At 30.5% G+C, this 24,457-nt stretch overlaps 3 protein-coding genes across 4 annotated transcripts; all 3 read right to left on the bottom strand.

Moving 5' to 3' along the window:
• Positions 1-2,820: 2,820 nt before the first annotated feature.
• On the bottom strand, positions 2,821-7,537 carry LOC114192488 (peptidyl-prolyl cis-trans isomerase CYP21-4-like). Of its 2 annotated transcripts, none has more exons than XM_028082223.1 (8): positions 7,326-7,537; positions 6,672-6,828; positions 6,056-6,095; positions 5,796-5,846; positions 5,423-5,508; positions 4,100-4,231; positions 3,827-3,977; positions 2,821-3,338 (listed from the first exon to the last, which is right to left on the bottom strand). In XM_028082223.1, the coding sequence occupies exons 2-8, from the start codon at positions 6,821-6,823 to the stop codon at positions 3,252-3,254; spliced, it is 699 nt and encodes a 232-aa protein (XP_027938024.1). In that variant the 5' UTR covers positions 6,824-6,828; positions 7,326-7,537; the 3' UTR covers positions 2,821-3,251. The 2 variants fall into 2 exon arrangements, with proteins under 2 accessions (XP_027938024.1, XP_027938025.1); XM_028082224.1 differs by lacking the exon at positions 7,326-7,537 and adding an exon at positions 7,117-7,230.
• Positions 7,538-13,566: 6,029 nt separating this feature from the next.
• Positions 13,567-15,977, bottom strand: LOC114192734 (trihelix transcription factor GTL1-like). The gene is made up of 2 exons (XM_028082533.1): positions 15,049-15,977; positions 13,567-14,156 (listed from the first exon to the last, which is right to left on the bottom strand). Exons 1-2 carry the CDS (start codon positions 15,773-15,775, stop codon positions 13,834-13,836), a joined length of 1,050 nt encoding a protein of 349 aa, XP_027938334.1. The 5' UTR covers positions 15,776-15,977; the 3' UTR covers positions 13,567-13,833.
• A 2,628-nt stretch (positions 15,978-18,605) lies between these two features.
• Positions 18,606-19,466, bottom strand: LOC114190884 (membrane protein PM19L). The gene is made up of 3 exons (XM_028079955.1): positions 19,273-19,466; positions 19,007-19,184; positions 18,606-18,916 (listed from the first exon to the last, which is right to left on the bottom strand). The coding sequence occupies exons 1-3, from the start codon at positions 19,397-19,399 to the stop codon at positions 18,679-18,681; spliced, it is 543 nt and encodes a 180-aa protein (XP_027935756.1). The 5' UTR covers positions 19,400-19,466; the 3' UTR covers positions 18,606-18,678.
• Positions 19,467-24,457: the final 4,991 nt, after the last annotated feature.

Below are 24,457 nucleotides of genomic sequence, written 5' to 3'. Positions count from 1 at the left end.
ATCAAACACATTAATTTTCATTTTTATGACGTGAAATTTAGCCATGTGATAAAGATATTATATATCTTATGTTTTTATTTATATATTGAGATATATATCATATGTTTGATTCTCTTTTATTATTATGAAATATTATGTTTTATTGGGTTTTACTTTTCTCTCTTTATAATGAGACATTGTACTCTATATATTGATCAAGGTTGTAATAGATTAATAAGCAAGCGAGTTGTTTTCAACAAGCACCTCTTGTGCATATTTTTCCTTTCCATGGCTTATATATATCTAAAATGGTATCAGAGTTAGGTCAAAGCCTATTCTAGCAAACTTTCTTAGACATTCTGTTCTACTCGCTATCGGACCACCCATTTCTAGACCCACGCACGAGATGTATATACTTCAGCGTGAGGGGGTGTTGGAAGTCCCACATCGACTAGAGATAAGACCACTTTACAATATATAAGTGGGGTGCAAATCTCACTTTACAAGCCGATTTTGTGGGATTGAGTTAGGCTTATAACCATACTTCTAACATGGTATCAGAGCAGAATGTGTTAAGAAAATATTTGTGTTAGAGAGAAATTTTTCGTCATGGCAGGAGATCAACAAGAAAGGAGAAAATGCAGAAGACGATTTAAATCTGATACCATGTTAAGAAGTGGACTTCTTCTACCAGGAGTGATAAAGATATTATATATCTGCTTTTATTTATATATTGAGAGATATCATATATTTGATTCTTTTTTTATTATTATCAAACATTGTACTCTATATATTATTTTACCAAATACTTTTTTACATATTTTTCCTTCTCATGGCTTATACATATTTAACACCGAGTGTATGTTTGTTTTATTATTTTCTAGATAAAGTTTTTTAAAAAGACTTTAATTGTGATGTACTAAATGGAAAAGTCTATGCCCTATTATTTAATCATTTATAGAACTAATCACTAGTAAAAATAATAATTTAATCATATATCACAATTTATATTATATGTCTATACATTCTAAACAGTCAACACTTTCTGTCTATATTAAAAGCTCATGGCAGCAGCTTCAAATAGAGATTACAAAGTGACTTTTTTTTTTTGTTAGATGTGGGAAAGAGAAAATAAAGTCTATCTATCAATTTCGCTTCATAATCTTTATACTTTAAAAAGTTCATTAGCAATATCCTTTTGTGTACAATAAAGGTGATCGTAATGCAACCTTACGTTTTTGTATTATTTTTTATTACGCTTGATATTTTAATAAACTCATGCACATATTATTTGACACCTAAATCTCACTTTGGTAATTACATTACGGTTTCACTCAAATTTAACTAGCTACCCATAAAAGATTAAGTGGAACCCTTAATATAAATAATTGCAAATTTCAATCTAGTGAAGTTGTCTCTCATTCATTGGTTTAATTCATACACACGGATTTCACCTATAGACCAATGAATTTTGAGAAACATTAATGAATTAAAGGAATAAAAAACAAAAAAAATATCGGTGACATAACTAATCATTTCTTTTATGCTATGCTATAGTTACCATTACACTTCTATCTAATTTTGCATACTATATACTCTCATACTTTTCCATGATGAAGTGATCTGTTTTTATTACAATTTTTAAATTTAATAGTTTCTTAAATCTGATCCCAAACAACAGACTTTAGAATAAAATGATAATAGTTCCGAACAGTAAAACAAATATTATAATAGAAAAAAGTCTAATTAGTAATATGGTTATATATTAGACTTTTAATTCGTTCTGATTTTTATATTTTGTTTTTTTAATTGAGTTCTTATTTAAAAAATCTCATTTGAATTTTTATTTTTATATAAAAAATTTAATGTGACTATTTTTATTAAATTGATATTAAAGTTATCTAAAAGTAATAAAAGTAACACGTGTCAAATATAGGTTTGTTATGTATCCAAATTTAAGATATTTTTTTATTTAAAAAGTGTCATATATCAAAATCAGATATATTTCAAGAAATAAGATATCCAAATTTTTGATACATTGACTAACCTAAATTTTACATGCCATTTTAAAAAAACAAAGACTCCATGTAATAAACAAATATAAAAAAACTATAACAATCAAAAATCTAAATATAAAGATGAAAATAAATAATTAACCTTGTGTTTGTTTCGTTACTTGTCATGTAATGGAAGGAGAATGACCTACTTGTTTCAATCAATTACGTTTAATTTCAAATTAACTATACTAATTATTTTTTTTTATTTTAAAGTTTAATCATTATATTTTATTTTAAATTAAATTAAACTAAATACATTTTATTTTATATTAATTTGAAATATAAAGATTAAATTTTAATCTTATATTTTTATTTATTAAAATATTGTTTTCTATCTATCAAATTATTCATAACACCTCTTTATCTTTTCAAATTTATCCACTCATTCTTTTTTATCTCAAATCAATCCTTTAAAGCAAACATGTAAAAATAGAAAAAGATGGCGAGAAATTGTATAACAATTAAATTTATGTTAACGTAAATCCAGTTTTAATTAAAATATCTTGAGTTGAATTATTCCACAATCTTAAAAATAAAAATTACACACATATTCAGCATAAAAGAAATAACATTTTAAGAACTTATGAAAACGATTTCCACATCACCGAGCTTAAGAATTACAAAAAAAAAAAGTTTGGAAATATATAACTTGTATTGTGATTAAATTCAATAAAACTAATTAATAATAGAGGAGGATAAATTGTAATTATCACGATCAAGTTTCCGATTGGTACCATTGGTATGAAGTTTATGGTTATGGCTTCTATATAACCAAATTGAAATGTAACTTACAAAGTCAAATATTCTAACTCACCACCAAATTGGCCATCAATGAAAGCACAAAAGATGATAGATCAAGTCATGAACTACATAGGGAAGTAATCTTCTGATCTCAATAAGGTTACAGGTGAAAAGTAATGCCAAATAAAAATGTGATGCTTTTACAAGCAAAATGCAAAACTCTGACTACAAACCTAACCCACTCATTCTCCCAATTTAAAAGAAAAAAAAATGACATGAGGCAAGAAAAGGGAATTGCATAATCTGTGTTAACTAAAAATCCAATAACAAAAACAACATGAAGGCTCAGACACTTGGTAGATGAACCAAGGCGAATTCCTTAAGGTTCATCCCTGTACAAAATATTTGACCAGTGTCCCAAAACAGGTAAAAACTATCACAGCTCGTTGTGAACTTATCTAGCAGAGACAACTTTCAGACCTTCTGTTTAAGAGTAACATCAAGAATCCCAATAGATATTTTCGGTTTGTAATGTTCATCTGTATCCACTTCTTCAATTTCCTGCCACAGGATTAAGTAACATTCAATATCAAACTTATCATGAAACTCCTTCAATTTGCACATTTTGCTACCACTAAACCATCATTTCTCAGAAACAAGAAACATAAGTAACATAACTGTCATTTAAAACACAATAGAAAAACTCAGAATATTAAACTCCATTTATACAGTAGAGAAGAGTTGCGTGATATCTACCTCCTACAATCATCTTTGTAAGTATTGCTATATAGTTTTAAAATTAATTATAAAAACTCCTGCAGGGTGATAAAAACAAAAAAAAAAAAAAAATCTGTTTTGAAAAACACATTTATACTTTATTGTTTGAAATTAATGTTAAAAAATAAGAAAAAATGATCAAAAAAGCATTCTTGACTAATGGGAAAAGGAAAATGAAACGGAACAATTAACCAACAAAAAGGAAAGTGAAACAAAACAGATCTCCACACACAATGATGCAGACATGACATGAATAAAGTAAATTCAGTCACCTGCACAACATCCTCTCCCTTGATGACTTGCCCAAAAACAATAAGTTTCTCGTTTAAATCTGGTATAGGTGCAGTTGTAATGAAAAGATCAAATCCTTTGTGGTTGTGTTTGCCCTTGGAAGTCCCCAGCATGAATGCTTCATGTTTCATACTGGTTAATAAATAAAAAATCCATTAATTAGAAAATTATGCAAATAAGCACTAGACAGTTACTGCAATTTTCTAAGAACTTATATCATAAACTAACAAGTGCAACGAGATGAGTAAGAAAACCTAGAAATAGCATGATGCTTTCCTCTCAAGTTCCAATCTTCAGTAGCTCCAGCTCCATGATTATCCCCTGCCTGAATCACATAGTGCTTAATTACTAGGTGAAAAAGCATCCCCTTGAAGTGCCCCTTTTGACTGCAAATAAATTGTAGCTTAGGTTGGATCCATAAGCAGGTAGACTAAAACAAATTTAATGTAGAAAATCACTAAAAACTCATGACTAACATACTGCCAACATAAATTGATACCTATAAAAATTAGACAAACATGAAACCACCACCCATAGAGTTGTATTGAACAGAAAGTTGTGTCATATCATGAAGTGCTGGTCTTATATGGCATGGCAAGACAGTATTGTCATATTGAGTTCTAAATGGCTATAATTAAAAGTTGTAGAAAACTACCTAGTTTCACATCCATCGCACTACATTGGTTAGAAAACCTATATTAAGTGATGTGACGACATTGAAATCAGCTATACTCAACTTAGATTTCACATCTGTCACAGTCATATCGCTTTGAAGACTGATATATTCTGTGATAGATAAGTCTGTCTACATGTACTAGTAATTGCAAATTTACAAAATGTTCTGGCAAGTTTTATAAACATGCTAAACAGTTTCAGTTGTTGAAATATTAGCAATATAACTGAGAAGAAAAGAGAAAAGTGGGATTCTGGATAAAAGTGAGTAGTGATGTGAAATAATGCTATGCAAGACAGACTTAAAATGTAGACTTATTTATACTAATAACCAATTACAACTGTAGTCCCAATATTCTAACCTATATTGGGTTATGCTCTACGTATATCCGGTTGGAATTGGACATTTATTGATAAACAACTTATTTACAGATATAATAACAATGAAACAGAGCACAACAAAGACAAAAATTATCTGTGATGTGAATATGAGAAAACTGGAATCTTAAGGATGATCTCATAATGCGTTGGGATTGAACATTAGTAAAAAACCTTAATAATAAACTGGATCAAATAAGGACCACAATATATTTTAGCTAAAATTACCCAGATACGTGCTTGATCCAATCAAAATATATTACTGCATAGACATCTGACTTTATAGCAATTTATTCAACTTTATGTTTCTAAGGATTATAGACAAGTAAAAATTAGTTTAAACATACCTTGAAATACTATCATCAGTTCATTTCATCAAAAAGATAAACTTTTCCCACTTATATATCTATCCGATAGCATCAGTACCAACCCAACCAAAAGTCCCAAAAAAAGAGTTCACAAGGATCAAACCCTAAGTCATCCAGCAGCATCCAAATTATAATTTCGTAGGAAAACCAAATACTCACCATAAGTCAATGAATTCATCAACAACTTCGGGAGCAGTTTCCTTGTGCAGTTCAATTATTATAGAACCTTTAGAGGTATTTAAAACCTATAATAAGGAAGAAAGAGAAAAACAGCTTGTAAGACAAAATAATTTCATTAATACATTCTAAACTTCATCGATATTAGGGCCTATTTGGTTAAGAAAGGTTGTTTTTTTTTTGTTTTTACTCTATTTCCAATAAGAATATTTGAACAAGGAAACAGATAGAAAACAAGAAGATATTTTTATAAATTTCAAGAAATGGAAAAAGAAAATAATTTATCTAACCAAAGAAACCCTTAACTACAAAAAATCCAAAACAAGGAATTACTAGCATTCTGGAGCAAACTTACAGCATATCCAGGCAGCTCAGATTTCTTCGAGTCCACAGAGTTATTGTCACCCTATCAAAAGTTTACTTTGATTAAGAGGTGAGGTTATATTGATAAATGAAATAAACTATTGACCTAGCAGCATCCCTATCTAGATGGGCAAACATATAGACAGACATAATTTGCACTCAGATAAAATGCTCCACAGGGGCATCAGATAACAAGAAAAAAAAAGGACTTAAAAAATATGAAAACACTTTATAACGCATTTAAGGATGTACCTCAGAGATGGACATGTGACTTTCTGATTGCAATCTTGACCTGAATGCATGTAAGAAAGTAATTATTAGGTAAAAGTAAGTTCATCAGAAGTTCCTAATCTGTATGGGTGAAATACATCCAGATAAACATCAACACTCAACATTATTTATATACTATAATAACCTAACCAGAAATCATAACACTAATGGTTGATCAATTTAAATTAGCCATCCTATAATGAAAATCACTCTAAAAAGTCGAGCAAAAATGGAGAAGCTTTTATTCATGTTCGAAAAACAAATTTTCGTCAATCGGAGACAAAACACCGTCAGAATGAACCTAAATGGTTCCATCACCATGAATGAGGGGAGAATTCGCTCAATAAAGCAGTTAAAACCTCCAGCTAGAAAATGCTATTCTATAAAATGCCTCTCTCTAGTAACAATGCCATCTAAAATATCATCTGTAGTATTCATGCTTAACAAGTCTAGATGAAGCTAAAGCTCAATTTAGCCAAGTAACATTTTTTAACAAATCTTTTGTTTGTTTTCCATCAAGTAGATAAAAATATATCGCCCATCATTTTTCAAACTAAGAATCTTCCATCACAGCTAAGACAGAAAATCTTTTACTAACCTGCTGGACCAATGTCTGTAGGAAGCAAATAGGAAAAACCCAACCAAGGAAAGAATCAAAAGATAAAATAAAACAGTCGTAGCACTTATGCGAGAAGGACCCTTCTTCCTTTTGCTTTGCTGTAGCAGAGCCTGAGGTTTAATCCTCGCCATTTAACCTAATCTCCAGTATCAAGGGTATGATCAATTACCAGGTAATAAAACGAATCAAAGGTAGTAAATTAAAAAATCTATTCAACCGGAAAAAAACTATCATGAATATGATACCATCACAAAGAAACCACCTAATCCATTCAATAGCAGTAGCAACATCATCCAAATCTTATACTTAACTTGAACACAAAAACAAACAAAACCCCAAGGCATACAGTTTGAAATTTTCCACATGTCTAAATCAAAGCAAGAATTTTTCATTCAAACACAATCAGCATCAAGAGAAACCTCACAATCGAATACAAGATTAAGATCCAACAATCAGCAGACGGTTGCATCCGCTAAGATTTGGGCAAACGTAAAAAACCTTAATAGGGAGTAGGAAAAAGAGAGAAATTAAGGAATACCCGATAATTATTAGAAGCCAAATACGGCATAATTTTTAAAAGTCGGGATATTTTTTAAAGAAACAAAAAAAATAAAAGGAGGTGAGAGGTAGAACCTGGGAACGTGTGTGCCCGAAACAGAGGATCAGGCACCTGGTGGATCGAAGATAAGTAAAGAACACGATGTTGGGTTTAGAACAGAAAAGGAAGATGAACGTGTGTGCGTGGGTGTTTCTTCGATTCAAATTCAATGCTGATAGGCGAAAAATAGGTACAAGATTCCGACCGGAGTTTTCCAATGTTACCGGGGTCATTTATTGCGTAATTTTATCTATTAGTAAATTTCTTAATAATCATAACAATTAATTACTGTATATGATTACGAAGAGTACAATTTTGACACTCAAAACGACGAAATTTCTTAACCCTCTTTCGTAGGATGAAATTGAAGGGAAGAGAAGATACAATATTCAATGTTATTGTTTTATAGAGAAAAATCGAGTAGAAACATTTTCAAAATTTGTCCAAACTATTTATTATTTTTATCTGCTTTCATTACGTATGTTAAGTTCTTTTTTTTTCCTAATGAAATATTTAGATTTTTTTTATTTTTTTATCTATTTCTATTATTTTCATTTATTTTATTTTCTATCGATATTCTTTAAATATTAACAGTATTTTATTTAATATTTTTTCTAAATTTTTTAAATCAGGCACAATATTAAACTTTTGCTTGGATTTGGATGTAAAAAGTAAAAAAAAAATATATATATAGTGAAAAAGCAAAGTTATCTTAATCAAAGACATAACATAGAATGTTAAATACATAAATAAAAAGTTTGTAAATAAATTAATTAATATAACATAATAAGAAATTACTTCAGACACTGTCAGATACGATTCAATTCTCTCATATTCATTATCTCCTACAATGGATAAATTAAATTGAAGCAAGCGTAACTATGATCTACTAAAATTTGTCATTTTAAATAAATAACATAGGAAATATTGAATAATGTGCTTTTTAAATTTTTTTCATATAGTTTGCTAAATTTTATCTATTTGCCAACAACACAATTATTAATAAAAAAGGTATAATTAAGCATTTTTAACATTTTAAATCTTAAAATAAAAATTAATATATCTATTTAATATAATTGTTTAGGAATTAACGGTAATCATAATACTGTGAATAATATGTTATAAGCAGTATGTATTTGAAGAACAATGCCATAATCTTTTAATATAATATAATATAATACTTTTATACATATGCAAAAAAATTGATTTAAAAACACTTATGTTTTGTTGGTTCTATATAGTATGACAAATAGACAATTTTAGTTCTTATAAAATAAAAGTTTTAAATCATACTCATTATTCTTTTAATTATCATTTATACTTGTTTGCTACTCTTTACATAATTTACATACCTGAACTTATTGTATATTTTCATTCTTACAAATAATCTTAAAAGATAAATAAAAGACGGAAAGGTAATATAATAATTTCCAATCCATCCTCCTCCAAAAAAATATTAATAATTTAAATAAAAATTCAAAATGATTTCACATTTATAAAATTTTTAATTTAACTTATTTAAAGATGTAAATTAATCTACAATATATACAAACAATGCAAAAAATCAGCACTTAAACGTGTTTTTGTCTATATTTTAAGCAAAATATACATTTTACAAATTAATTTCAATCATAAATTTATAAATTCTCATAAATTTATAAATTGAGGAGATGTAAAGTCTAGAATAGATAAAAAAAAAAAACACTTCACTTTTGAAAAAAGAAATTAATAACAGTAACAACCCTTCATAAATTAAGACTATCAAGTCTTCTAATAGAAGATATTAGTTACAGACTTATGATATATTACTACTTTTATACGATAATTTAATCATAAATTACGATATTGAAAAACGCGTAACTTAAATGGTTTTTTTTTCTTGAGGAAAAATATATAACTTAAATAGTTAAAATTCTTATTTCATCATTGCAAAACCTACAACTATTTCAAATGTTTGGAGGACCACACACCAACCCTTGTCCTTATCTTTTGTAAGCATATCACACCAAGCTTAGATTTGAAGAAACTATAATATTAATGGCTTAAGTTTGAAGAAATAAAAAAAATAAAACACACTTTCAACTACAATGTCTATTACCTACTACTTTGTATTTAAAATTTACATTTTTTTGCCTAACGCAGGCTCTTATTTTAATGGCCATTATATAACCTTCAATATGAACTGTATTTAATTATTGTAAATTATTGATTAAATATTTGGTATTTAAGATAAATATGTCTTTTCTTTTTAAAATTTGTAAATTTTAAATATTTGTGTTAATCTCTTAATCTAGAAATACATATTTTTTTATCTCCAGAAATTAAATTTGAAAGATTATTTTTTCTTCTAAAACTGTTTTTGAAAATTTGGAGGCCTAAAACGAAAAAATAGTTTTAGTTTTTGGAGATTAAAAATAAAATTTTATCTTCATGAAAAACTCTGGTTATAGTAAAGAGTTCTCGGGTGGATGAATAATTATTGACGTAATTAAGGAATATGTTTTAAATTAAAATAATGTTTAAATTTTAAAAGTAATTAGACAAAATTTTGTAAAATATAATAACTTAAATTAATTTGTTGTACTACTGAATGTGACAAATGAGAAAGTTAATTGTTGGCACTAATCGCTTTTTGTGAAGAAGAACATTGCGATGAATTTGTATTTTTTAAGTAATGAAGACATGTGAACACAGCACCATTGTTGTCACCAGCTCATGTTTTGGTGGCACTGTGTCTGTTTCCACTGCATCATCAACATTTGTTACACTCACATTATAGCAAACAAATGCATCTACATTAATATGGTGTTGGATCTGACTTTGCTTTTCATCTCTCTCTGCTGTGTCCTTCTATTTTTATTTTTTTTTCATTTTTCCATTTATGAAGCAATGAATTCAAGATTATCAATAACACTGCGTTTAATACTAGACCTGAGTATTTCAGCATACGTCTTTATTTCTATGTTCTTCAATAATATTTTATTATTAAAATCATACTATTACTAAACTATTTTTAACCTTACATATTAAACAAATTCCCATTACTTTGCAATTTAAAATTGACATGCTCATTACTTATTTTCTAGCCCAGACAGGTATTTGACCAAATTTAGTCCTGCATCAATAATATTAGTGGGCCACTTTCAGAAAGAAAGGCTTTTTCTTCCTGCAGTTCGTGATTATTAAACGCACCTTCATATTACAAACAAGAAAGCTAAAACACCTTCCCTTGTGCATTTCAAGCCAGAAAAGAAGAGAGATTAAAACAGCTGGAAATATTGTTTTGAAAATCCTATTCCAAAAAATATTTTGGAAATTTATTCTAAAAATGTAAAAGATTTTTAAAATATGTAATCTAAAAATCACGTTTACAAAACTTAAAAGAATCATTTAAAAATTATGGAGATACAAGAAAAATTCTCTAAAAAGTAACCGGTTTTTGTGAGTTGTATACAGTTCACACCATTTTCTTCCTGCACCTTTGAAAATTTCATCATGCACCAAAACATGATGTCAAGTGACCAAATCACCTTTTCAAATTTAGCTGTATATTTAGACACAAAATAACGGTCGGAAACCAAGTTGTATTTAAATTAGCTCCAATAATATTTTATTGTTAAAATCATATTATTCTTTAGTTCATTCTCAGCTGATAATGTTATAAAAAAATTAACGTCAAATTAAAAAAATTATATTTATTTATTTTTAAAATTTAAAATTAAAATATATTAAAATTTTGAATAGAAATCAATGTCAAAATTTAAGAACTAAAAATACATTTAATTTTAATTTTATAAATAATATATATTTTAAGATAATAGTATTAAATTAATTTTGTTTCTAAAACGGTATTTCCAGAAGTTAATTTGTTTTGACTTTCTTAATAATGTTAATTTGTTCCATAATGTTCTTTCCCAAAGGGTTAAATTTTGTTGTGGAGACACAACAAATTTTGAAAAGAGCATAAGAAGTTTAATATTTTACATATTTTGGAAGGTGAAAGAAGATCTTAAGTGTGTGTGAAAAAGACCCACTCTATTTTGCAAAAGAAAACAATACAAATTCAAAGCAACTGTATTTATTCAATTATTTTAAAGTGACTTATAATATATATATATATATATATATATATATATATATATATATATATATCCAACTAAGAATAAGTAAAGCATAAAAAGAGAACAAGGTCTTAGTAAAACAAATATACTAAACATGACTCCTCACTAAAATTGTCAAAATGTTCTTAACTCTTACCTCACACCAATCACACCACTCAGTTTCCAACTTAAACTTTTAAATGTATGATTTATATTGACCATGTTTTACAGTCAATGTATACAATTTAATTTTTGTTCAGAATACAATATATTAACAAAAGGACATGTGATGAACAAAACTGCACGTGACAAGAATGAAAATATTTTATATAACCATACAATAATGTAATAAAATGAGATAGCATATTTTATATACATTTATCGGCTTCCTTAAGTTCCTGGTGCTGATAATTAGTAAAGGAGAATTTATCACGAAAACGAATAAAATTAATTAGGATTTTACAATTAGAAATAGAAATCTAAGTGTGAATAGTTACAGAAAAAAGTATAGTTAATAATTTTTTTATGGTTATCATAAATACATTTTTTTATGATTTTTTTGTCAATGGACATTACAGAAAAAAGTATAGTTAATATATTTTTTTTATATATACAACATTTAAAAAAAAAAACTTAACAACCAGGATAATATTAGTGTCAGTGACAAAAAATCATTAAAAACATTGATAAACAACTAACCATGACAGATGTTAATAAAAATATATAATTCACATCCACCAAAAAATAAAAACAATCTTCACAACACTGATTAAGTAATATCGAATAAGAAATAATAGTTATCTACAACAGTAATAATATATAATCATAACAATTTAAATAAAAAATAACTCCTATCAATATCAATAAAACAAATCATCACAAAAATAATTATCAGACCAATATTTTTCGATTTTAACAAAGTCGACAACATTCGACTAAATTTGAAGTGTGGAAACTACTTGTATTGAAATGGAATTTAAAGTTTTTTTAATTTAAACAAATTAATATTTTTTCCTAAATAATCTATTTTATCACGAAACATTTTATATTCTCTATAAAAAAAATTATCCTCGTGATATCTTCACTCTTCCTCAAAATAATTAAAACAATTAAATAACGATATTTAATATTAAACTAAAAAACATTATATATATATATATATATATATATATATATATATATAATATGATAGAAAAAAAATGGTGAAACGTAGAAAATAGAGCCTTTAATGAAAGAAAACAATATATAAGAAAATAAATAAAATAAGTCACCACGTTTCTTTATTTCTTTATTTCGTCAAACCTAACATAAATAAACAATAATTGCATGAATAGGAGCCTCTAAAAATATTTTCATATATTTTTTTTTAAATAGAGGGTGGATGACTTTTGTTCATATTCCTGGACTTTTTTCTTTGATGCTTCAAAGACTCTACCTCCTTCAGTAATTATAATTCCAAAAATATCCACAAACTACTAACATCATGAGTTAGTAACTGCATCAAACTTATGTGGTAAGGAAACCCTGTTAAACTTGATAACCTGGAATCCATTGATTCTCTTAAAACTTGCATGGAAGCTCTAAAAGTGATTTTTTGAACTGTATCATTGTGATGAACAGTGATAGTAAAATACAATGGTGTATCGTGTCTTGAAAAATGCAGAAGAAATGATAAAAATAAGATGAAAAGGAAGAAGAAAAGAGATTGCGTGGGTGGGTGATAAAGTAGTAGGATTGGTGAGTTAAAGATGCTGGCTGGAAAGGCAGACTGTAGACTGTACTAGGCAGGAAGAGAGAGATGGGACGAGAAGGGCATTTTGGGAAGTTCAGTGTATCATCGAGGAGACTCTATCATGGTTTTGGCGTATATGAGAGGAGGAAGAGTGAGAAGCGTAGGGTACACAACCCCAACTGGTGGGGTTCCTGTCCTATGTGGTCAAAAGAAATTGACTCAGAGTCTTTGACTGTCCCTAGTGAACTACTACAATTCTATTGCATTCACAACACAATCATCCATCACCACTCTCATAATGCCCTCTTACCTTCCATTCCCATGATGTCCATTTCACTCAACAAAACCATTCAAACAATTAAGAATTTCTATAACTAGAGAAACAAACAAATGTGAGACAATAATTAAATTAAATTATATACATCATAACAATCCCAGTGAAAAATTAATGTTAGAGATCATTAAAGAATTGGAACATCCTTCACATATATATAAGCTACCTCACATACAACATGTGGGATCTCATTCATACCCAAACCTCCTCAAAACTATACCACAACAATTGAATTTTAAGAGAGAAAAGAATGCCCGAGTACCATTTTCTAATAAATCACATACTATAATAATAAGAAGAATAATTAAACAACTAACTAGACAATGCAATGGCGATAAGAAGCATATATTATTATATATTTTGCATATTATAATTAATTATCTTTGGCCGTGGCGTTCAGAATTAATGAGTGATTGAATAGCACCGGAAAGGTTGGTGACGGCTGCAACAAGGGTGGCGATGCCTTGCCGGTGAACCTCAGTGCGAGCTTCCTCCATCTGAAGCCGTCTTTGTTCCAGCTCAATCAGTTCGCGGTGCCGTATCTCCTTCTTCTCTTCACAGCTCCTGAGAGCTCGTGCTAGAACGGACGCACCCCGCATTATGCTTGAACCAAGATTTTTAACTTTCCTACGTTTTGATTCCGATCCATCATCAGCGTCATCCTCACTGTGTTCCGTGCCTTCTGATGATTCCGACCTCTCTATAATCAAACATGTTCCACAACACAATCACAAAATCAAAATCCGTCACATCACTACAATTAAGGTTCATTAATTATTAGAGCTACATATGTGTTATAGTATTATTATATTTGATGGAGGGATGGATATATAATATCTTGTGACAAAGACTAAGTCCCCAATAGAATGTGAATGTATTTAATGAGTATTTAATTTGCATGAGTTGGGTTATGAGAGGAGAGGGTGTTGGTGAATGAATGCATTGGGTACGTGAAAAAGATTACTTATTTGTTTAATCTAGAGTGAGATTTGAAGTGTTTGTTAATAATAAGGATTAAGGATTGTGTTAATGATTACACCCAGAGAATTAAGCGAGTTAGAATCTATTTTCTTGGACAGCCCACAAAATCCATGACAATCATGAGGTGGTACCCTTCCACACACCGGTCTGCATGATTGTACTGTAGCGCCCTTTATTTTTCTCTCAGTGTTATTTTGAATGAATAGAAATGAGAAAATAAAATGGAAGCCAGGACATTTTCCCCAAATTTTTTAATGGGGAGCAGAATCTTTGTGCAGTGGAGCAACGTGGTGTAAGATGCCACCAATAGCACCGCACTGCCACACTCTCCTCATGCACCGTTCGATGCACCCCACAGCTCCATCCAACGGTCATAAATCAAGTTGTATTTAAAATAGCATGGAGGTTATTGTACCATATAATAAAAAAAAGATGGAAAATGGGTCCCATTAAGTGTGGCAGGGTTTTCAGACCCTGCAAGTTTGACCGATAACCCACACACAACACAACATCCAAAAATTGTCAAAAAGAAAACTAAAAAAAAAAGTGTAAGAGAGTGTGTGTGAGCTGTGTAGCACATTGCTAACGCTAATGCCAGTGTTGATGCATACCTGAAACCGCCGGAGGGGTGGAACTAACCGGTGGTGGTGGTGGAGGAGGTGGTGATGAGTCTGTAATTAATGCAACCGGAGGCTGTGGTTGTAGTTGTGGTTGTCTTTGGATTTGGGTTTGAGATTGTGATTGTGGTTGTGGTTGTTTCCTTTGAAGGACTTCGGTGATGGCGTGATAGACTTCGTAGACCATGTTGGAGGGGAGGTTTTGTTCCTTACGTTGTTGTTTGTTTAGAGTCCAATAAGAAGGGAAGTGTTTGATCTCGTGAGAGTGTTGATGCTGGTGTTGCTGTTGTGATTTGGACTCGTAGTCACGGACCTTTTTGTAATCGCGGAGGAGATTGTCCCATTTGTCGTTGCATTGGTTCTGGCTTCTCAAGCAGCCATGGCTCCAGCAATAGTTTTCGACCCATTTCCAGCGTAGCTCACCGCTGGTTCTGGCGGAGGAGGAAGGGGAGGTACATGCAGGCCTGGTGGGGTCGTGTGGGGTTTTGAGCCTACGTTCGTCGTCTAGCTTCTTGGCAGTTATGAGGATGAGGGTCTCTTGGATGGTCCAGTTGCCCTTGCGGTATTCTCTAGCGAGGGAGGAGGAGGAGGACGGTGGTGCAGCGGAAGCGGCGCCCTGGATGAGTGGCACGGGGTGGTGGTGGTGGTGGTGGAGGGGTTGGCGGTGGGGGTCAGGCAAGAGTGGTGGATGAGGCAATGGGGTGGTGGAAGGGTCAGACATGGTTTTTGATTTGGCATGAAATTGAAGTGAAGAGTGGTGGTGTGAAGAAGTGAAAAATGAATGATGTTATGAGTGTGTAATGTGTGTGTTTTAATTTGATGGTTAGGGTGTTGCGTTTGATTTGAGAGTGAGATTTGTGTGTTGAGGGAAGGGAATTGAGGATTGTGTGGAGAGCGGAGTAGGTGAATGATTTAGAGCATCGGTTATGGAATGGTGCCACGTGCGGAGTGGGGTGGAACGCAGTTTAGCTGCACGTGGCTCCACTGTGGAATTGGATGAGTACTCTTTGTAAGGAGTAAAGTTGATCCCTTTCCCTTTCCATTGAGAGTGTTCCAGTTCCTGAGTCACACCAAATGGAAATTATCATGCTAAAACCATGTACCCACCCAAATTTACCTCCTTCTCCCAACTCATTAATACAACTATCAACTAACTTCATTGACAAACATGTAATTAAATGTTACTAACAGTGCTTTTTTTTATACTAATATAATTAATTACACTGTTTTTAATCACCAGATCTTCATTTTATTTTTATTATTGTATACCATATTGAAAAACTATAAATGGGAGAGACAATTCAATCTTCAAAATCCTCCTTTTCAAAGCTTGAGTATTTCCAAATATTGGTGTTCTCTCTCATGCAAAACATTGGACAAAAATACAAATTTTAGTTTGATGTGTGAGATGGTAGGTCTTACACAATGGTGTCCCAATAGTTATGGGATATATAACTGCTGTCCCAACAATCTTTAGTAAATGACTAAAATCCCAAGTTCCCACTGATTTGGAAGCTTCAATGGTCACAAAAGCATCGAGCTTTAGCAGTAGCTTCTTTGGCATGACATTTTGCCAACAACATATACTATATTTGCTATCTCTATAGTTGTGAGACATGGAAGGCCAGTAGAACCACTTCCAATTAAGTTCCCGAAATTTCTTCTCATTGGGTGATACGCAAGCTTGAATATTCATATTCAATGTTGTACAATCCCGTCCTAGGTACCTTGTTATTAGCATGTACAATCCAGCATTGTACCCAGAGTTCAATCACATAAACAACATCCCATCTCCATTTAAACTACTACATATTGTACAATATTTGTGCATTCCCTCTTTCAAGCAGCCATGTTTGCCATGCTTACAATGCTTTCTTGGTCTCCTCCCAAACTTAGTTTGTGGATCCCGATGTATATGAGAGCACTTTGGATTATTCAAATCCAAAAGGAACCTTTAGTCTTTGTTTGGATCTAATTGTCCCCGTGTGAGGGAAGAAAATAGGGGATCTGTGAGAATGAGTGACCCATTAGATGATATTTTTTGAAAAGAAATGCTATAAAAAATTGTAGAACCAATATATGCACCATTCAAATCTACTCTTGCTTAGGGTGCAAAATGTTAATATTATTCCGCTAGTTCTGCCACTTATGATAGGATGAACATAAAGATACTGCAGGAAGGAAGCATGGTGTTGAAGTGAGTATGGAACTATGGAGGTACGCTAGTGTGGTATAAAGATAGAGAGTGAAGCAGAAAATTAAGTATTGAGTATGCTGACGCAGGGTGTAGTGAACAAATAGAGACACTGCTTCCTCTAACGCAAAAAAGGACTTTTCTGACTTTTATAAAGATTTGAGTGTTTTTTAAGAAACGTTTAAGTCAGACCAACCGTTTTAAAGTTTTACTATAAGGAAAATTATGTTTTGAAAAAAAAATTGTCAAAAGTTTTCATAAATAAAATTAAAAAGTTTTTAACTAAAATGAAAAATAAATAAATTAAAATAAATATTTTTTATTTTTTAATCAAAATAAAATAATAAAATTGTACGATGTTTGCCAAAATAAAATAAAAATAAAATAATAAAATTGTACTTGTCAAAATTTGTTAAAAAAAAATTGAAAAAATTGTATTTTTTTTCTTAAATTGATAATTTGTCAACATTTTCCTTAATTGTCTAGAATAGTGAAAGGTTGATATACGGCAAGACAAAAACACTCAAATGATGATATTTTAGTTAAAGTTATTTTTGTTAAGTAGTGCTTCAAAAATACTTTTTTAAAAAAAAATAGGATAGCTTTGCTGTTATCTTGTTATCTGTATAACACGTTTTCTGTGTATCTAGTGTTGTGCACAAATATGGTTCCCCTTCATTCTGAATTAAAATTTTTATGTTCTCATTTTATATCTCCTATCTGGGTTATTCTACCCCCTCTGTTTCACTTTCTCTTTTCTATTCCAACAATTTTATATTATTAAAAAGAGTGTGAAAGTATTGTTTTGAGGATTGTCAAAGAATTATTTTCCATATTATTTTAATCTTGTTTCTTTTTGTTTAGTTTTCTTTTTATCACGTGTAAACAAACATATATGTTACGATGGTTGAGTTCCATGCTGTCGAAATTGTAGAAGTAGAATATTCGTTATTGAGTTACGATAATGTGAGATGAGGAAGTGACAATGTCGTGTCTCACATTCATAGTTTTGTTACTCCTTTAATTATATTTGTATGCACTAATTAGTTTCAGGTTGTCTGATTTGTTTCAAGATATTTATGGATAATGAAATCGAATAAGTATATTTATTTAACATGTTTTTGTTATATGGTAATTTATCGTATAATTTGGTCATGACAGTCATAAATTATTTCATAAATTTAAATCTAAACTCTGCTTAACTGTTTCTCTTAAATAATTTAACGTAAAAAATATGGGGCAGAGGGAGTGAAAGAGAGATATGGAAGCAAAATAGAAACGCCATTAGAAGCATTTGATTGATATACAGAATTTGATGCTACAAAGGGAGTTTTGCAAGAGATGCAAAGAAAGAAAATGCATGGAAAGAAAAAGGGAAAAGAAAAGGCAGAAAGATAAAGTAGAAGACGATGGAGGAGAAGAAGTGGAGTTTAGACACGAGTTCCAGTAGCAGAAACAGGCGCAGGCTTGTGCATTGCATCTCCTGTAGTGGCTCCCATAGGATAGTCATTGTCACGGTAGCCGGGACCATATCTGCTGCTATATAACCCCGCGTGTATCAGCAACACGTACAACAACTGTGTGAATGTGAGTATGATTATGAACGCCTCCACCATCTTCAACCTCCACCCTCTGTGCCCTCCGATGTTTATTTCCTTGCAAGCCAACCTGCAACATATACATAACTCAAATCACTTTCTTACTATCTAAATTCAACTCTAAATTCAATTATTTATACCCATGCATGCTTTACTTTACCCGAATGCTAGAGCAGTCACACCCCAAGCAACCACTGATGCTGCTCCTGCAGATGCTAAACTGTCACTCCTCCATGTCCTCATGTGATTGCCACCCAAAAACTTCGACACTATGCCCAGAATCGCTGCTAGTATAGAGAAGGTTAAGAAAAACATGGTTGCACCGTTTCCTCCGAAACCTGCAACCACCACAGGGTCATTTCATTTAACGTTTTAGCCTCCGCTGCAAAACAAAAAGAGGTGTAGAGATACGAAGTGTGAGCTTACTAGGGTGGTAAGTTTGGCCATTGATAAACCTGTTCAGACACCAGCTAGAAAAACCTAGAACTATGAAGTACATGATCAGGTTAAGAAACAGCAGAGGAGCTGCCACGTTCCTTCCCACTGTGGCCATTGCTCAGAGCAGCTACTGATTTTTTCACTAATTTTTAAGATAATAAAGTGAGGGAATTTGTTCGTGTTTGGATAAGGGTAAGGTGCATTGTGAACCCATATATATAGATAGGGACTCCAAAGGTTGTCGAAGACACGTGTCACGCAGCAAACTCTTGCATGTTTGGTTTCGGGTACAGGTGGCAGGACTAGGACACTTGTCGTTCTTTTGTTATTGTGTTTAGCACATTTTTTTTCGGCTGATCTCTGTTCAAATTGGAATCCAGAAGTTTGATAAATCGGTGCATTATCCAGAAAGAAAAAGAATAAAACAAAACGCTTTGGTTTTTCATGTACAATCGAAACAAGAACTTTTGTTGTTAGAAACATATTTAAAATTATGCTTATTTTCCTTAAAAATGATAATTATTTTCTTTGATGCTTATTTTTTATGTATTCATTATAATTTAATATTTTACCAAGTAGAAAAAAGAATTTGTCGCGATACATCTTTTTCTGTTTTAAAACACAAATGAAAGTCCGAAAACTGAAATATAAAATAGTATTTAAATTTCTTGCAAGATTTTGAGTCAATAATAAAAAAGATATTGATGTATTATTTATTTATCAGAGTGGTGCAGTGCAGGGTGGATATGTATTGGTTGAACACCTGTGCAGATGTTCAGTCCAGAAGCATCCTTATCCAATTGGGCAAATATAATATGATGAGAATTTGAAATATTGTGTTTTGGAAGTCACCCACCGTTTCCAAGGTTGAAACTTAAAGCTAGATTTTTTATGTTTACTTACGATAATCGTGTTTATCTGGTGATATTTGAGAATGATATTAACACAAAAAAATCTTTTAACGTATGATATTTTTGACTTTTAATGTCTGTCTAAATATTGACGTTGTACTGGGTAACATTAAAACAATGTCAGAAAACAAAACAGACCTCACTTAACGTCAGGGCAATAGGGATCCGACATTAAAAGCAGTATACGTCAATTTTCGCGCTAAATGGAACAAAAAAACAGAGTAATTTGACTTCTGTTGGGCGCTGATAGACGTTAAATAACGTCGGCCACAGTAAGCTCAGACGTTAAATAATGTCTGTCAGAGCACCACCAGACGTCAATCTGCTCTGTTTTTTTCTTTAATTTGGTTGTTTTTACAACATTCCCACACCTGAAAATTAGCAAATTCTCAGAACAGTTTCATAATAATTTCAGCACAATTATGGAGTTACAGTTATATCTAATAACACTTAAGTTTCAACATATATTCTAAACTAATATACACAATTTCCATTAATCTTCTTGCTTGTTACACTAAACATTACAAATAAAATAAACACATATCAAAATCATAAGTTGACATACAAAAATTAAGAACTTTAAACTAAATGAGTTCTAACCTTTGAATATAATACTTTAAGTTGTTGGCCTCTAGGCTTACTCACAATTCTAATGAAATTTTGGAAACATAAAACATATGTTAGTTTTTATAACTAAGTAGATACATAGGTTATGATTGAAAAAAATTAATACTTACTCTTGTAACATGTTTTTCAAAGCAGATGGAATCTTCCTATGACATAAATAAAACCATACAACCGTGCATTGTCTTGGAATGATGACACATAGTTGCCAATGATACCTACCGTTAATCACAAGTACTTAGCAGAAATAATTAATAATACTTCATAAAATATTACTAGAAAAAAACATACGCATCAATGTATGGCGCAAAGTAGATTTCTCTATTTGACTCAACCATCCATGTTTGCAAATAAAGTTTGATGTGGTCATGTGAGTTTCCTGAAGGTTGAATGGTTTGAGGTTCAATGAATCCATATACGGCAGATCGACCTTGGTCCACATTGAATCTATAATAAATCTACATACATAAAATAAAAATTAATGCAACAATAATATTAAAAAATCAAATACAATTAGTCCAATTTTACAAATAACAATAAATATAATTTTATTTCGTAATTTTACAAATATTATTATAAAAATTCAATTAAAAAAGAAATAGGCCAAAAAAACTAAAAAAAAAATAGTCTAAGATAAAAATTATAATTGCAAATAAAAAATACAAGCAATTACATACATACAATGAAAAAGAGATAACAAGTAAAATAATCTCAAAACGAAGCAAATGGGGATGAAAACGCATAATATTCGATTGAAAACGCCTAAAATCAACCCACAATCAAATACTAACTAGTTTGGTGGTGAAAAATGTTCGAAACTCACCTAGAGGAGGTTGGAATAATGGTCACCGACGGGAAGGATCGCGAAACACTGCAAATGAGGATGGAAACGGAAAATATTCGGTTCAAAACGCCTAAAATCAATCCATAATCAAATCCCAACAAATTTGGTGGTGAAAAACATTCAAAAATTACCTGGAAGAGCTCGGAATGGTGGTTGCCGATGGAGAAGCTTTGCGAAAAATTGGTGGCGTGACGAAACAATTAGGGTTTATGCGTTTCGCGTAGAGAAAACTCAAAAATTAATGTCGAGGCTGCGTGGTCAAAGGTTACTTAACGTCTGTGCAGAAGGGGTCAGACGTTAAATTAAGTCGGGGCAGAGTAGGTCAGACGTTAAATTAAGTCGGGGACAGAGAGCTCAGACGTTAATTTTTACATAACATTGGGGTACTGTGGGTCAGACGTTAAATTACGTCTGTGTTGAAATGAGCAAACGTTAAAAAAGTCAAATAATTTACAAAAATGCCACCGATTATTTTTAACGTGGGACTTTTTCTGGACAGACGTTATATGGGTGACGTTATAGGGCTTTTTTGTGTTAGAAGAAAAATTGTGAAATTGACTTATTTTTTATTTCTCCTCAATTGTGAAATTTTTGGGTGATGACAAAAATCACTCGTAGTTTCAACTTATTTATATTTTTAAAATTATATATAATAATAATTAAAAAAATATTTATCAAAATTTTTTAAATATATTATATTTTTATTAAAATATTTTTTTCAATTATTTATTTAAATATTTTTACAAAATAAATTTTACTCGTCTAAATATAATTTTAAAGTGCCGATAATCATGTTTTAATTGAATTTAATTTTTAATCTACCACATTTTCTTTAAATTAAATTTTAATTTTAATTTATCACACAACACTCACCTATTTTCACAAATTATACTTTTAAATTCAATTATTTTTATCCCTAAATCTCTTAAAAAAACAGCTTAAACTTCATTTCATAATACTTCTTCTAGATATTAATTTTCACAAGAACAAAGTTACTTTATCTTTTCGATAACTATAGAGTGATGTTAAAAGGATCTATATATATATATATATATATATTAAATATTAAGAAATTGTGTTAAAAGTAATTATATAATATGATATTATAAAAGAATTTACACTCTTTACATAATCCTTTTATTGTTTGAAACCATTTCAATCACTAAATAAGGCTTTGTGGGCAGCGCTTTAGTTATTATGGTTTCCGTCTCTTCCCTAAATGAACAGCCAAACATAAAATAGAGACGAAAATTTATCATTTAGTCATATCTAGCATAACTAGAGAATAATCATCATATATAAAAGGCCAATACATATATATCAGAGGATTTAATGTGTCACTGTTATGAAAAAGTAGAGATACTTTTCTTGGAAGGCTTGGGAGGAAGTTTCTTGAGAGTTGATTTAGAAGTTGGACACTTGGATGCACCATTTCTAGCTTTGGCTTTGGGGTACCCTCCATTTTAGGTCTTTCTCACCCTTTAGGATGCCATCTTGCTCAAAATATCCAAAATAAATTAATTAACAATCATTATAGGATATACATTTGTAACTACATGAGTTTTTCTTTTTATTGGAAAATTTAATTTGAAAGTTATTAAAAACTACTGTAATTGGACGAAGGACTAATTTGTATGTGAATTATATAAGAAAATGTTTTTGTTGTAAAATTATTGAAAGGGATATGAGGTTTTTTTTTTTTTTTTATTATAGCAATAGTTGATTGCGTATTTAATTATTAATGAACTTTGTACACAAAACTTATTTACTTGTAATTATAAGTCATAAGCTTACCATAATTTTTCGAATATAATTCTTCTCGAAATAATATTATTGCTTTAAATATTCAAGTCTAAACAAAAAATCCAATCTATTGGAAATCTATATTTTAATTGAAACTAGCAAATCAACCATTTAAGTTTAGTTGAACCAGATTTCAGATTCATCTGAAAGCACAAAGTTAGAACTGTTTTTCTAGAGGACCATTTAAAATTATAATACTAATTACCCAGTATTATTTAATAAAAATATATTGTTTTGTAGTAATTGTGGCCAGTAATGTTATTTTATATTTTCTTAAGCCCAAATTTAAAATAAAAGATAATTAGTTATTATGTTTGATGATCTTAGTAAAATTTTAAATCGAATCTGTCCCACAATATCCATTCCAATATTTTTCATTAACCCTTTTAAACTCATATTTGCCCGAACTCATCCAAGGCAATTGCTTCCTCTGCACTCTATCAATTCAAAAGATGGAAGTGGGGTTGTTATGGAGTGATAAAGGGTATTTAAATGTTTTCTTATATTTCAGGAAGAAATTGATGGGTGCACGAAGCAATTGGCCTCAGCCAAAAATCAATTTTAACATGTGGTTTGATTGGGCCTGATCCATATGTTTGATTGTTCCATCCCATTAGAGGGTCAGTTTTTCCCACACCTCTATAAATTTCTTCATGCACCTATATATAATTTCTTTTTTCTTTTTTTAATTACACAATTCAAAATTAAAAATTATTTTAAATTTTAAAACTTTTTTCTAGAATATTAATTTTTAAATTTTACAATAAGCCTTTGTAAGAGAAAAATTAGTTCCCAAATTGCATAATCATCCGAAAGCTAAAAAACAACTACCACGTACATTTCAGAAAGGTTAAAATAGGAAATTTATTTGTATGGAGTTTAGGAAGAAGCTTATGAAGCTGCACGAAGAAACTGTCATTTACAAGTCCGCTCAAGACGAGGCAAATTTCAAATTTCGTAAATTGAGCGGATTAGTTAAGGTGTTTATCTG

The sequence above is a fragment of the Vigna unguiculata genome, chromosome 7 (assembly GCF_004118075.2).
Source record: "Vigna unguiculata cultivar IT97K-499-35 chromosome 7, ASM411807v1, whole genome shotgun sequence".
Lineage (NCBI taxonomy): Eukaryota > Viridiplantae > Streptophyta > Magnoliopsida > Fabales > Fabaceae > Vigna > Vigna unguiculata.
Note: the sequence above shows the minus strand (reverse complement) of the source record. Positions and strands in the feature narration are given on the sequence as shown.

Coding starts and splice junctions, on each gene's coding strand:
- LOC114192488 (XM_028082223.1), bottom strand. CDS start 6,823: ATGGCGAGGATTAAACCTCAGGCTCTGCTACAGCAAAGCAAAAGGAAG. Junction 5,509..5,795: donor CTGAGCTGCCTGGATATGCT/GTAAGTTTGCTC, acceptor TCCTTATTATAG/GTTTTAAATACCTCTAAAGG. Junction 4,232..5,422: donor GATGAATTCATTGACTTATG/GTGAGTATTTGG, acceptor ATTTATTTGCAG/TCAAAAGGGGCACTTCAAGG.
- LOC114192734 (XM_028082533.1), bottom strand. CDS start 15,775: ATGTCTGACCCTTCCACCACCCCATTGCCTCATCCACCACTCTTGCCT. Junction 14,157..15,048: donor CACCCCTCCGGCGGTTTCAG/GTATGCATCAAC, acceptor GTTTGATTATAG/AGAGGTCGGAATCATCAGAA.
- LOC114190884 (XM_028079955.1), bottom strand. CDS start 19,399: ATGGCCACAGTGGGAAGGAACGTGGCAGCTCCTCTGCTGTTTCTTAAC. Junction 19,185..19,272: donor TGGCCAAACTTACCACCCTA/GTAAGCTCACAC, acceptor TGGTGGTTGCAG/GTTTCGGAGGAAACGGTGCA. Junction 18,917..19,006: donor GTGACTGCTCTAGCATTCGG/GTAAAGTAAAGC, acceptor TATATGTTGCAG/GTTGGCTTGCAAGGAAATAA.